Source organism: Typopeltis vanoorti, chromosome 16, assembly GCF_054136105.1.
Source record: "Typopeltis vanoorti isolate ZY-2024b chromosome 16, IOZ_Tvanoo_1.0, whole genome shotgun sequence".
NCBI lineage: Eukaryota > Metazoa > Arthropoda > Arachnida > Uropygi > Thelyphonidae > Typopeltis > Typopeltis vanoorti.
In genome coordinates this window covers 88,338,107-88,354,382 of record NC_143564.1, presented here as the reverse complement: position 1 = coordinate 88,354,382, position 16,276 = coordinate 88,338,107, and the positions used below count along the sequence as shown (strand labels likewise).

The following is a 16,276-nucleotide window of genomic DNA, read 5'->3' as shown; positions in this document are numbered from 1 at the left end:
CTTATGAGACTAAATAGACAGAGCAAAATTATTGAAGTTTCTTGGAATAAAAAGGAAGAGTCTGCTTTCTCTTATAATTGTAATATAAGATATTCCACTGATCCAACAGTTGTGATCAGTACTGACTGTAGTATGTCAGCACTGTTAAGCACTTAAATACAGACATGAATCTCCTGGAATGTGTTGTTTGAATGGAAAGGTGAAACTAAATGAAATCACAGATCCTCCTAAACCATTATTATCATTCATTACAATGCAAAATGCACAGTCTCATCATATTTTTTAAACTATTTGAGCTTACAATTCCACATTTAAAATGACATCATTTGGTGTGAAACAAATAGTTGAAAGGAGTTTCATGCCTACTTTCAAGGTGCAAAGTTGAGTATACCAAGTACCAATTGGTTGGAAGTTTATTACAATTCAAACCAAATGATCATAAATTTTTACAAATTAATTTTGTTTCAAACCTACACAAACACGCAGCTTTCCATTGTAGAGGGTTGAAATTGGTTGAAACAAGTGTGATCTCAGAAATTGTATTTGATTTACTAATGTTATGCTACATCAGCATAACATATGTATACAAACTTCATCATCATCATCAAGAGGTATCAGGAATAATAATAATAATAAATTCCTGACATGTACTCTCAACGGATGTACAGGATATGATAGTACTACATGAAAATCTTACATCATTACTAACTTCCTATCTACAATTTTCCTCCAAATCAGCCTGTTACCTGTGAATACGCCAACATTATCAGGTCTTTTATTTCTATCTTCTAAGGTACTTTTTACTGTATCAACCTATATGTTGGTCTTCTTCTGGATCTTTTTTCCTGCCAACCTGGCAGAGAACACTTGTTTTGCTAATCTTTCCTCTTCCATTCTGTTTAAATATACAAACTTTTAAGTCAGCTATAGAGAATGCTAACAATGTGCAAGAACTAAGATGGGCCATACTGGTCAAACCGAGTACTGACAGGATATTATGCAGGCAGATTCAGTGCCCACAGCTAATGACATAGCAATTGTCATTACTGGCAAGAATTTAACTGCGGAGACATAATCTTACATGGTCACAGCGATAGACTGAAACAGATATGCGAAACACATAGAGCCTGTGATGCACTCCAATATCCACTTTTATTTTGCAGACAAGAGGATGGAAGTTGCATTGATTTGTTACAAATGAATCCAGGAAGTAGAGAACTTACAAGTAGAAAAACCATTTCAGCAATGAATTTTTATGCATATTGCATGATGGTGCAGATGGAAAATTTAAATCCACTACATAGTTATGGTCAACTCATCAATCAATACCGGGTTGACATGTATGCTAAAATTGAGTCCAAGCATCTCACTTCAGGGTATTTACTCGAGTATTTGGTGCTGGTTGTCATGTTGTAGAATTGTGAGCATTATAACACTTATTTGTAAATAACATTAGAAGTTTCATCATACTTAACAAAATTAACTATTATTTAAATTAAGGGGATATTAAATCCCACATTGTTTTAAAACTGAATAAGAAACTCAAAGATTGGAATCAGAGAGTTTCATGCCGAATATAGTATAATAAACTATAAAAGTATCGGCGATTACTAGCATGAACTAATGCAAGTGGTCCTAGTACGTAGTACAAACTTGGGCAACTTGCAGCAAAGGTGGTAAAGTTCTGATCACTATTCTTGGTATTTTCCATAATGTAAAAACACATTTCCTAGGAAATGTATGCTGTTATTACATTATGGTGGGAGGTCACTACCCAGACCGGTTTTAGCCTTTATTGCGGCTTCATCAGTGAGTAGCTAGACCAAATTAATACCAAAGGGTATAGCGAAAAGAACTTATATACTCTGCTATACGAGTTGTCAAAAAGGTGCCCCATTAAGTTACTTAAATATAAAGAGCCAATAGGCTTCATTTCGGCGAAATGGTTATTTTGCCGAAATGAAGCCTATTGGCTCTTTATATTTAAGTAAAAATAACTAAATTCTCAGGACTGCTAACTTGAGAACATGCTATGTATAACTGCCCATGTCTGGAACATTCACCTCTTAAATCTAAATCTGCATATCTAAGGGTCTATTCTTGGGCTTTATTAATCATCATTGCAAAGCAAACACTTATTGGAAATTGTAACCATTTGAATGCAAATGGATAGTCTGAAGGAATGAGGGGTATCTGAGGAATGAAATCAATTTCTCCGATACCAGGATTTATGTTCTTATTATGTTGCTCTGAAACGTGGACCCCCACAAATGTTTGCAATAGAACTAGGCTTCAAGTAAAATCATTTTGAAACTGAATGTGATATTTATAGGTCCTGCTATTGGAGAAATTGTCTTCATTCCTCAGATAACTCTCATTCTTTCAGATCATTAAAAACTTGAAATGTGGAAAGGCAGCTGGATTGGATGGCATTTCACCAGAAATTCACAAATATGGCGGTATAAAATTTTTTCAGCAGCTGTAATGCATAATTCAGAGAGCTTTGTCAGAAGGTCAAACTCTAGATGATTAGAGCAGAGCTCTCATAGTGTTCCCATCTATAAAAAAGAGAATAAAGCTGAATGTGAGAATTGCAGAGAAATTTCTCTGTAAGTGTTCCAGGTAAGATTTATTTATGTAAGCATCCTTGAAAAGAGGTTGCAAAAAATTGTGGAAGAGAAACTTTGAGAAGAACAAGCTGGATTCAGGCCAAATAGAGGTTGTCAGGATCAGATTTTCACTTTATGATAAATTGTTGAGAAATCATGGGAATATGACAAATATCTGAGTTAGGTTTTGTAGATTTGAAAAAGGCATACCAGAAGGTTTTCAGAGTAAAGCTTCTGTAAACACTACAGTCATATGGGGTAAATGGAACATTATACAAGGCAATTCATAATCTATATTTAAGTTGTAAGCCAAAACTTAGAATTGAAGGGAATACAGGAAGGTAGTTTGATATAAAATCAGGTGTAAGACAAGGATGCACATTATCTCACTCTTGTTAATAATCTATATGGATCACATTATGAAAGAACATGGCACCAAACCTGATATTGGAATTGGTGATATCAAACTTAGATCTTTGCTTTAGCAGTTGATGTTGTACTCCTAAACACATCCATTGCAAGACTCTGGGATTCTCTAACTAAAGTGAATAATGGCTATAACAAGTTTGGTATGAAAATCAGCAATAAAAAAAGACCTAAACTATAAAAATAGGCAGAAACATAGAAAATTTCAGCTGCATTCTGAATGGAGAACCTATAGAACAAGTAAAACATTTCAATACTTTGGCATGATTTTTAGTGAAGATGATAAGTTAAATATGGAAGTAGACAACAGAATTAACAAAGCTGGTATGCTGGGGAGCAATTGAATGAATTTAAATGGAATAAGAGAGAAATTAGCCAAAGCACTAAACTAGCAATATACCTAATCTAGCTATAAATACTGTTACAACTTCAACACTGTATAAACCTTTAATCCAGTGGTTCTCAACCTTTTATGTCTGGATGTAACTGGCTTACTCATTGTATACATAGATAAAACTAAAATTATAGTATAACAATGGGTATAAAAATAAAACATATATATATATACACACACACATACTTATATACACACACATTAAATTTTCTATTTGTAAATTACATATATCTATAAACACAAAAACCAAGAATACCTAATATAGCCCACTCAGGACTTTAGGAAAAACAATAATCTTCTCTCTTTGACCTCATTTGCTGTATTAGTGCCTGCATGCATGTGTCTTAACCTAAAGTTTCCATGAAGATGGCAACGTGACTTTGCCGAAATATAGGAAGTATATATTAAAGTTTATTTTAATTTATATTCCCGTTTACGTTGTGAATTCCTTAAGTAATTTAATAATCAAACACAAAGAGTGACATAAACAATTTAAAAAATCTTACAAAATTATGAACATTTTACTGTATAATCAGTGAGATGATAGCTGCATCATTCAGTTCTCAGAAATTAATCAATATCAGTGTTGCCAACTTAGCGACTTTGTTACTAGATCTAGTGACTTTTGAGTTCTCTTGGTGTAACCCCCAAAATTTTGCCATGTATCGGGGTATACGCACACCACATTGAGAACCCCTACTTTAATCTATCAGTAAATCATTTACAGCTTTCAGCACACCATGCCAAGTGTTCAGAATCTGAACTTGGAATGCATGTGCATTTTCTAGTTACAGATGATGCTGCCACACATCATGAGTGTGCAGTTTTCCTCTCCAATCTGGCAAATGGCCTCATCTTATATGAACTGGTCTGTTGTATCTGCTGCTTTTTTTTTTGTTAGTGTTTACAAGCAAGTTTGGCGATTTTGTGATGGCTATCCATAAAGAACAGAGAATGTGTGCGTGAAATTTTGTTTTCTTTTGGGTTAAACTGCAGCTGAAACTATTGCTATGCTTCCACAAGCCTTTAAGGATGACTCTTTAGGTAAAACACAGGTCTATGAGTGGTTTTCCCATTTCCAAAATGGGGACATTGTCATTTGAAGACCAACCATGATCTGGCCGATCTTCGACAAACAGAAACGATGAAAAACATCGAAAAGGTTTGCCAGGCAGTCAACGAAGATCATCGAAAGACTACTGAGCAAGTTTCTAAAGAGAAGAATTTATCATGGAATTCATGCCAGTGAATTTTAACAGAAGATTTGTAAATCAAATGTGTATGTCTGCTAAATTTGTGCCTCCTTTGCTTAGAGGATCAAAAAAAAAAAAAAAAAAAAAAAAAACCACTCTCCCTACTCACTTGATCTCTCTCTCTCTCTCTCCATGTGACTTTTTTTTATTCCCACAGATAAGGAAAACCATGAAAGAGCAGCGATTCATTGATGTGGTGGATGAAGTGAAAGAAAAGTCACTGGAGGCTATAAGCAGTATTCCAGTTGAACTGTTCCAGAACTGTTTCCAGCAGTGGGAAAAATGTTGGGACAAGTGAGTTGACTCACATGGAGAGTACGTTGAAAGATACTAGAATATGGTATTATAAACTTTAATAAAATTAAAATAATAATTCAAGTTATTTTTGGGCACCCCTCGTATAACGTGCACATAGCAGGTACACAATGTTCAAAATATCCCCTTTTTCCTTCACGCATGCCTGAAGTCACATATCAGTGGCAACATACACAACATTCAATAGAAATCTGCCAAATCCACCTTCTGATTCAGATCAGCCCTTCCAGACAGCCAGTCAGATGGTGATATGTGTCCTTGCCTTGTGTGCAGGGGCTGAATCCTGTTGAAAGGTCCACTGTCTACTGTGAAACAAGATGTTGTTCTGGGCTGTACCACAGGTTCCAGCACAGTATCTTGTTACGCTTTGGCAGAAGTTTTGACCTCTTTCTCTCTGAGATACAACTTGGATATTCCTTGATAGAAGTGCCCTTAATTTTATCACTCTCTGCCTTATAAGCTGTGGTGTTAGGAAGTGTCCAATAGAACAGTAATAGGCTCTCATCCCCAGGTCATGAGTTAGTACATCATTCTCTGTGAAATGTTCAACTCTTGCAACATCGTTTTTGTTCTCACAGGAATACATCAGAGGTGTGTGTTCACAGCCATCACAAGCTGTTGTGTCTTTACGCAGTGTAGTCAACCTGTTCTTTGGCAGTCTGATATGTCTGCTGTATTGTTATAATGGCTAATAATCTGATAGATAAACATCCTACCAATCCCAAGTATTTTTAGTGTGTTGAAAATAACAGGTAGCTGCATTCCAACCTTGTGAAGTGCTATTACAGCTACATGGTTCTCATAATCTTCCCACTGCATGTTAATCCATACAGCTAGACAGCTCACTCTCTACTAATAAACACGAGAATGTTGGCTGCGCACAACATTCACCACTAATGGAATCAGGCTCATGCAATTCTGTGGCAGTGCTGGGTGTGCGGAAGTTGTAACAGTATTTATGGCAAGACTGTGTATGAGACAAGGTTCAAATCACTTTTAAGTTATGGATATGAGATTAGAGTCCACAGATATGAGGGTTCTTTGAAAAAATTAAGGGTCTGAACAGATGTCATTAGTGGTAGAATCATATTAAAAGTGATAACATTAGGAAGGAACTTGACATTGTTGCATTTGTGTGAGCAGGGCTAATCTGAGGCGGTATGGTCACTTTAATAGAATGGGAGGGGAAAGGTTATCAGAACAGGTGCTTGATGCCAAGATGGCAGGAAAAAGGCCCAGAGGACAACCAAGGTCTAGGTGGATTGATTTAGTCAGAAGTGCCTTAGAAGAAAAAAGTGTTAGAAATTACAATATTTCAGTGCTGACAAGGAATTGACTAATTTGGAGGAAAATTGGTGATAGGAGGTTATTAATAATCCAATCTTAATCATGTACTGCTATCATAGTAGCCTAAACATCCCTGAGTTTACCTATCAGGAAATTGATGATGATGAAATTTTAGAATGCTTTGTGGTAAAGAAACCCCCCTCCCCCCCCTTTTTTTTTTGTTAAAGAAAAGTCCATAGTGATAATTCTTATCACTCATATGCATGCATATATATAATATACTTGCTTTACTCTCACTCACCCACTCTCTCTCTCTCTCCAAATTTTTTAAGAAATAAAGTTTGTCATGCAACTTATTAAACTCTACTTCAAACAGGATATGCATGGATTTTCCTTTAAAATATGAACCCTTTGGTAAAACATCCATTAAATCTTCAAGGTCTCCATTAATTTCTTATTTTTCTTTTCTGCCCCCCCCCCCCCCCCCCTTACTCAGAAAATTCCCATAAAAATACAACAGCTGTTTTCTTGTTATGCAGGATAATATTCTGAACAACTGCACATGTGCAGATGTGGTAGTTCTCCTTGATAATATATGGTAGGGTGAGTTGAGAGGAACAATAAATTCAAGTTATGATAATTCAAAACAATCTCTGCAGTGTTAAATTTTACACTGTAACACTGAAGGATGATCGAATAAAGTTTTTGCGACAAGGCTTTGAACAGTGAAGGTCACTGATGTCTTAAATAGAACCAGAAAAAACAATATTGTTGAAATGTAAAAATTAAGTTAAATTGGAATGGAAACAGTTTGATTTATAATTAGATTGTTTGTTATAACCATCTTCATGTGAAGAAAATAACTAGGAATTACATCTCCCCCAAGACATACAATTTTTCAGAACATGATTCAGATTGACGATAGATAATATATGATATTTCTGCAAGTATGTTATTTAATGACTTGTACAAAAAATTTAATGTAATTAATGTTTTATATATATATATTTATTTATTTCTGTTACCAACATGGTATAATGTTATAGGAATGTAAGGTTTATATTCTCAGAAAGTGGATATATTAGTGGTTTAGAAAATTGTATATTACTTGGGGAGTCTGATTTCATATTGTCAAATTTTGAAGTTACCAACTGGCACAAATTAAAACCCAGCTGTGCCATTTCTAATGGTGTGAACATATTACTTATTCTCAGCATACACTTTTTCTTACTGAAGGTTATGGATACCTCTCAGATTTCAGAAAAATGGAAAATGTTGCTATAAAGGGGATCACTGATTTACTTGGAAGTAATTTTAATTGTGTTTGCAGAATATTACATATTGCAGAAAAGAGAATGATAGTTGAATATCATTTAGGGAGAATATATATATTATAATACACCAGTTAAACATGTTTGAGTCCAGATTTTGTAATATGCTTAAGAAATATGTTGCTAGTGTCGCAACAAGAAGTAGCGGTGTATTTGAATGGTGTTAACACTAAGTGTTTTTTTTTTCTTCTTTTTTTTCTTAATTATAACATGTAGATTTGTATAATGGTGCTTTTGTGTGATAGTCAGACTGGATATAATCATTGTATGCTGCTCAAAACAATTAGGGGATATTTTGGTTTTCTTGTAAATTATAAAGTTATAAAAGTAATTTACAGTGTAACACATTTATTTTAAAATGTTCTTAATATACAACAGTGTAGACAACATGCAAGTGCGTACATAATCATGTTAAGACTTGTCAAAATGTGTCTTAGCCGTATTAGCATGCGTGGCTTGTTGTGCTTACTTCCACAGTGCATAATTATCACTTCAGTTATAAACTTGTGTCACCTACCACCCATTATTTTGTCAAAAATGGCAGAGCAACATGATATCCCGGACTCCATGACTTGGAGAGCCATTGGTCGATTAGAAGCTGGACAAACACAACAAGTTGTTACTCAAGCGTGTCGTGTATCTCAAAGTGTAATTTCACAACTTTGGAATCATTTTCTGGAGACTGGAAATGTTTGCCAAAGACAAGGTCTAGGTCGCCCATCAACTACAACTCCAAGAGATGATCAGTATTTGTCATTACTTGCGAGAAGAACATGCCAATCCAATCAAACATGCCTGGGATGCTTTAGGTAGGCGTGTTTCTGCTTGACTGGTGCCGCCACGATCGCTTCAAGAGCTCGAAGTTGCTCTCACAAAGGAGTGGGGAAATATCCCACAGGAACTGTTTGATCATCTTATCCATTCCATGCAATCAAGATATACTGCTGTTTTGGAGACCATAACAAGAATATTCCTTATATATTCCTATAACAAAAATTATTCCTGTTAAAATTATTTCATTCTAAAATGTATAATTTGTTAAATTTGTAATAAATATCGATTATTTAAACAATATCTCATCAATTATACCCTATCCATAAGTAAGAAATATTTATTCATGTATAAAATGCCCAATAGTTATAATTATTTGCAGAAATTTATAATTATCCGACAGACACTAAAATATCCTTAAATTGTTTTGAGCAGTGTACCAGAATATTGCGGTTCTAAAAGTGTTCATTTTGGTTGTTATTTATATCAACTTGGAAGTGCTAGTTTATGTTACACAAAATGACAGTAGTGGCAGCAAAGAAGTGTACACCAGCAACTTGGAGGTTGAGTTTTCTATGGACTTTTCACAGCGGATTAGATGCAACAATTGTTTTATGTATGCATCCAAAAACGTTAAATATTTATGGAGTGTTAGATTGAACGATAAAAAAGAACATATTATAGTATGTGAGAAGTGTGATGAAAGGTTAGAACATTCCAAAAATATGTTCTAACCTTTCATCGCACTTTTCACATAGTGATCACGTAGGAACTAGAAAATGGTGTTACCAGGAATAATCAGAAACTGGATGGAAGTGTTTTCTAGGGTAATAATAGAAATGACATGGAAGAGCTTAGGCAAGAGTTAATGAAAATGAAGAGTCAGGTTGAATTTGTAATAAACAATTTGTAATAAAAAAGAGTCAGGTCAGGTATGGACGAGGAAAATATGGTGACTCAATCATTAAAGGTCAGGTAAAAAATAAGCTGCACAAGACATATTTTACATGGTGCAGCACAGAGAAAAGGAATATCACATGCTTTGCAGAGAAGGAAGGAAGGAATGGACAAATTAGTGATAGTGGTAGGCACAAACAACTTGGGTGGTGAGTCAAAGACTGTGGAAAGGGATTTGAAGAAGTTGCAGGGAGTGAAGAATAATAGTGTCATTGGGAAAGTCGTTAGTTTGTTTCCCAGATATGAGTAGTGAACTGAGATGGAGAGCAATGATACTGAATGACAAGATGTTGTGTCAGACTGAGAGTGTTCAATTTGTGAATGTATGGAATGAATTCAAAGAGGGAGCTAGAATGGTTCAAAGTTGATTGAATGCATTTGAATGGGTTTGGTGGTAGTCATTTGGAGTGATCATTGCTTACAAAGAGTATACAGGGTTCATATGAAATTAGCACCACCAAGAGTCTGAGAGAGGTTGAGAAACAGGTTGTGGAATTGGGAAGAGGATGGTTATAAAGGTGAGGATGTGATTATATCAGGGCATGATTATATGTAGTGAAGAAGGGTGTGAGGAGTAGATTTTTTACTAGAGAGTTGTTGTGGAGTGCATTTTGAATGCAGGTAGTGTAAATAAATTCAAAGCTCATTATGATATGTTGCTGGTTGAGTGGGCCTTCCATGATGCTTACCAAAATAATAATAAATGATAATAATAATAATAAAATGGAGGTGCATAGGTTATACTGATCACATGATACTACCATTAGGCTTAACATACTGACTGAGAAAGCTGACTATCTCAACTCGTCTTGCTATCAGATCTTTAATAGGTGTTTGAAGTTACAAACAGCTACAAGCAATCCCCTAAGTGTTTCATTGCACACAGAAAGCTGCATGCTATGAATTTCATATAAATACTGCATCCTACCTACCATTGTGGACAAATACTCATCACATCCTGATATGGGCCAAGTTCAGAACTTGGATTCTGGAACAGTGATGGACATGTTTGGATATGAAAGATATACACTAAGATAAAAAGAACACTTTTTATCTGAGTGTGTTGTCCCAGTGAAGAAATTTGTAAGTTGTAATGTAATGATGTGGAGGTTACTTGTGTTATGAATTAAATCTACTGGTTGTGCATGAAATCATGATACCTAGGTACTACATTGATATGCAAGGAGATGTGTTTTGCATTATGGGAGATACTGAGATAGGAGATGTTAACTTGCTCCACCTTTGCATGGAGTTGCCCTGGTGTTGTACCACCTTATCCTATTCCTGAAGATACTTTCAGGTGCAAACTTTGTTTGCTCACACTTGGATAAAGGATTAAACTTAATTTATTATATTCTAACCAAGTGAAAAACAAACTTTCAACATCTTTCTCTAAATCCAGAGTAATTTATTAAAAAGGTGGCACACCATTTGGCAACTCCTATAGGTAGAGATGACCTTGCTAATGCTTCTGCCTGGTATCTCTACTTCTGGGCCTGACTCCCACTGAAGGGACCTCAATAAAGGTTGAAACTAGTCTGGGTAGTGGCCGTTCCATTAATGCATAACATTAGACATATCCGCAAGGAGATGTGTTTTGCATTATGGGAGATACTGAGATAGGAGTGATGTTAGCTAGGTCCACCTTTGCTATGAGTTGCCCAGTTTTGCACTACTTACCTCAGTCCTGAAGATATTTTCAGGTGCAAACTTTGTCTGCTCACACTTGGATAAAGGATTAAACTTAATTTATTATATTATATTCTAACCAAGTAAAAAATAAACTTCCAACATTCAGCTTAAAGTTATCCTTTTTTTTTTATATAGCTAGTGTAATTTGGGCCCAGTTAAAGCTTAATTTATTTATATTTTCTTTGAAGTCTTAAAATACTTGATCAGTCCTTTCATGTTGTATATTTTTATTTTAATTAATTTATTTTGGAATTATTAAACCATTTCCTTCTTGGTATTTAGAAATGTGAAATCTCAGTTCATTTAATTATTATTGGTGAAGTAGAATTGTTTTGAAATAATAGAAAAGAAAGAATTATCTTGAGCAATATATACATCCTGGATCAAACATATGTATTTACTCGCCTAGTGTGAGACCACTACCCTGCTTATTGGAGGGCCTGAAGTGGCTTGAGAGGGTTCCATGTTTGGTCTCTAGAGCAGGGTTTTTGGACTGTGTAAAAAATAAATTAAAAATACAAAAAAATCTATATTAAAATTGATAAAAAAATAGAAAAAAAAATATTAGCCCACCCACAGTACCAAATGCATTATAGGTTTGCATATAACTTTTTGTGGGTGGTGAGCAACATAAAAAAAAAGTTAGATTTCAGTGTAGTGTAGAAATTTAATACTACTCACCTCTAATAGAACAACTATCACAATCCATAGAGAACACACCACTCTGTGCATAATTTTTACAACATGATCAGGAACATCAACATAGAGATAGAACTGGAAAGACAGAAGCAGAGGTAGAAGAAGGGAATTTTAAAATAATAATACAACAGCTCTTAATATATGTCCTTCAGTTGCATTCTTCAACAGGCAGTGTACCAAATTCTGTGAAGAAAGGACTCTCAAGCAAATCTATTTGGATGGAAAAGACATGGACACCACATAAGACATCCTTGATTCATTTCAGAAACACTAATGAATATCTGTTCAGAAACGATAGTTCCGTGGAACATTAATCCTTTTCCTGTTCATGTCCAGGATGGGCTTGATAGACACATTATAGCAGCTGAAGTTATTATAGCCAACAAAAACAAAAAAAAAAAAAAAGTCAGACATGGAAATTCCTTTAACCAGATGGTTTAGTGAGAGAATCTTACTGAGAAGCCTAGGATTTTGTTTTTGCAAAAATGCATAGATGTAAGGGATTCCTGTCAAAACAGTTGTGTTTAATTTGTTCTTGCTATATAATCTTCTCTCTCTCTCTCTCTCTCTACCAATGGTAATACTCTTGGTAGATCTGACTTGAGCATTTGACAAGAAGTTTGGTATGCCTGTCTGTTCTCCAAAGGACCTTATGCTAATACAACTACCTAATTCCTAGTCACCAGGCTCCTATTGAACCTGGTCAAAATCCATAAAGGAAATAAGCAAGGTTTTCTTCTGTCATATGCTATTTGCATTGATTCTAGAAGCATTTTTACAGGAAGTAAAAATGCTTCTAGAATCAATTATTATACTTCTAGGAAGTATAATTATATGCAGATGATGCAATGAATACTTGGAGGGATAATGATACAGTATACATATTTTTTTGTTAGGAAAAATTCAACAAAGTCAGTGGATGACTGTCATTGCCTATGAAATTGAGAATTTATAGAACATGGGATCTTGGAGGACTAGTCTCAAAGAGAGAGAGAACTCTTCACCATATACTTGAAATTTTCTTTACCACCTATATGTGTTACTAGTTAGAGAAATTAAACACAAAAGCATCAAAACCTTAATCGACTGTGTATATAAGGTTTTGAAAACTATACCTTACAACATTTTATTATGGAAATTCTGTTGTTCAGTCTGTTGATTTTCATAAAGATACTGTTTTAGTGATTTAGAGTACACCACTTGCTTTGTATGACATTCATCACAGAGATAAAAATCTGTTATTATTATGAGAGTTTTTCATTCTGTTCCATCTTAGATCACTTTAACTTAATGGGCAGCTGCAATAAAGGTCTGAGCTACTTATGAAGCCAAAGGCTTCATAAGTAGGTCAGACCTTTTCTATTGTGTCTTCCCCCCCTCTCCTAATATTATTAATCTCTCTCTCTTGCACTCCTATGCTACTCATGAAGCCATTCCATCAGTTTTTCACCTAAGTAAACTGGTTTGAATAGTGATTTTTCCCATAATGCATGGCAATATATATATATATATATATATATATATATATATATACATATGAAAGGAAGTGGGCTGTGCATTATGGGATGCTAGGGTAATATGATGTGAAGCAATCTGCCTCCATATACCAGTAACAAAGTCACAAAGTTAGTTCATGTCTCCACAGTTTAGGATAAACACAAGAATATAATTTTTTGTTTGATGTAATTTAATTTTTGTAATGAAGTGAAAGAATTTCTCAACTTATTCAGGACTTGATATTAGAAATATGAAAATTAACCATGAGGAAAGAACGAAGGAATATGGAGTACAAACTGCGATTGTATAAGCCATATTTATAAGTAATGCAATAAACATGGTATTACCAGTTGCTAAGAGCTACAATCCACTGCTATCAAGCTTCTGACAATAGACTTTTTTGTTATGATGATGATTTAATTGATGTTTCAAAACTGATGGTACAAATGTTTCAACTCTCTGGGCACTACTATGTAGAAAGAAAAACAATATGAGATGCTTAAACTTTGTTTTTAATTCAAGTGTCTATATCAAATACAGTTCCCCATCCCCTCCCTAACCAATTATACAACTGAAGTACATGTTGTTCTAAATCCATATTGTGAATTTTGTTTCTTAGTTTTCAGAATGCATGATCATTGGACGAGATTTGGTTAGGTTATTGCAGAATGTTGCAAGAATATCTGAATTTGAAAAAGTATGGAGAGAGTTATTATTTAATCCTACAACATTAGCTCCAAATTTTACAGGTAGGTTTCGTTTGTCATGAGTTAAATAATTTTTATAAGATGAAGAGTAAATTATTATTATTTTTTTAAATAGACCATAAGTATTAGGTGACAAAAAAAGTTTGGGTTTTTTTTCCAAGCATAGAATTAAATCATTGATAAAAAAAAGAACAAAAACAATTTATTCAGAAAAATGTCCATATCATAAGTAACTTTTTTCCAAACAAGTTACAAATGTAGATAAGCAAAGGTGTTTGCAGTTATTCTTTAGAAAGAGGCATGGTTTCACAACACCGCTTTTGCGGATATGAAATGAAGCCAACTAAAAGTTAAGCAGCAATTTGGCACAGGCTGCCTGAAAAACTAAGTACAGTGAGATAACTATTTTCTGAAGAAAACAAGTAACATGAATGCAATGTTAAACACTTAAGATCTACAAGTCAGGTTTGTAGTTCAGCTATATGCAAAGTTCACATCCATAGCTCATCATATGAAGGTTCACATTTTTAAACAACAAATCAATGTTGAGTATCATGTTAATTGGAAATTCAGACTACTAGATAAAAACTGGGTGGCTTAGAAGACACAGAAAACCAAAAAAAAAAAAAAAAAAAAACCCAGAAAACTGATGCTATTAATTGATAGCATCAGACATTACCCAAGATGCAGCAAACAGTGCTAGCTTAATTTTGAAGATTAGCAAAATTAAACATGCACTAGTGTGCAGATTTCATTTGTTTTTGACAAAATCAAACCAGGATGTTATTTTACACTAACTTGGTTTGGAAATAAATGCGTGTCAGTTTTATTTGGGATTTTCAGCTGTTCTCTGGACTTCAGGGGAAAGCATTATGTTCCAAAGAGAAGGTGGGGTTATGAATCCTCACCAGCTGATTGCTTTCCACAAAGTGGCAGTGAGTAATAGCTTAAAATATTTAATAAACTGAAAATACTGTTGTACCATAGCTGGGCTAAGGGTTAGATAATCAAGAAACTCTTTAGACCACACATGTATTTTTGAGATACTTTAGACCTCTAGTAAGCAGATCGGTGATTTCCATGCCCATATCCTTGCCTTCAGTAATAGAAAAGATCATGGAAAGGATAATTAATGAAAAAATATCCACATATGAAGAGAAATTCAATATAATATCCAGCACTCAGTATGGATTTAAAAAAAATAAAGGAACCAATATCTCATTGGAATGATCTCTGTGACATAATGAATTCATCTTTGGACAAAAACCACTTTGTATTTGCACTAGCTCTTGACTTCTCTAAGACTTTCAACACTGTAGAGCACACAATTCTTTTAAAAAAAAATGAAACAGCAGGCATAAAAGGAAAATTTCACAACTGGTTCAAAGACACTTTCTGAAAAACAGAACCAAACATTGCAGAAATAAATCACATCTGCAGTAGCAGAACTGAGATTAATGACATTCCACAAGGGGCAATCCTTTCGCCATACCTTTTCAATATTTTTGTAAGTGATCTATCCAACCTACTGCTATACAGTCACATCTACCCATATGCAGATGACACTACTCATAACAATACACAAAGACCATCAACTTATAGCATTTACAAACAAACTTCAACGTAATCACTGATTAGTTCATGAGTAATTCTATTGTAGTAAACATCAAATCTTAAATCTCAGCTCATTGTATTTTGAAACCCTCATATGGCTATAGATCTCTCACATATATCTCTGAAATATCATATCCCACAGTATCCAAAGTAAACTAAAACCTGTACTTACCCTACAATCCAAGAAGTTACAAACATCAAATACCTAAGCCTGCATTTGATTACAGTATGCAGTGGAACATGCACATTAACTATATACACAAAACACTGTGCATATTATTGTATAAAATGCACTACTTACAAAACATTGCCTGCAAATACTAGGAAAAGCATCTACAAATCCTTTGCTGAGTATATATTGAGATATGGAATATCATGCTATGATTCTGCATCACAATACTTAATGAAAAAAACTAAACTCATTACAAAACAGACTGATGGCAACAACAGCTCAGGAGTATCTAAGACTATAAAAATTTTTAGATATTACCCTATCATTCTAAAACACTAGTTTTCTAGATAATATTGAAAAACATTAACTATTCCATATCAAAGCAGACCTCGGCATATAACATACATTACAAGTAATGATAATAATGCATATGGGAAAGCAACCCATCAGTTCTATATACCAAACTTATTAAATAAGCTTTCATACAATGTAAAGAACCTAACTTGACATGTTGCTCTGAAGAGAGCTTTGTGGTCCTTAACTCAACACCCG

At 34.3% G+C, this 16,276-nt stretch overlaps 1 protein-coding gene across 2 annotated transcripts in view; it reads left to right on the top strand.

Annotated features, from left to right (window-relative positions):
• IntS3 (integrator complex subunit 3) overlaps positions 1–16,276 on the top strand; it is a 598,644-nt gene that overhangs the window by 175,556 nt on the left and 406,812 nt on the right. For both annotated transcript variants that reach the window (XM_090406089.1, XM_090406090.1), the window contains one exon: positions 13,851–13,980. In XM_090406089.1, coding sequence (XP_090262215.1) covers positions 13,851–13,980 — 130 coding nt within the window. The remainder of the gene's footprint in view (positions 1–13,850; positions 13,981–16,276) is intronic.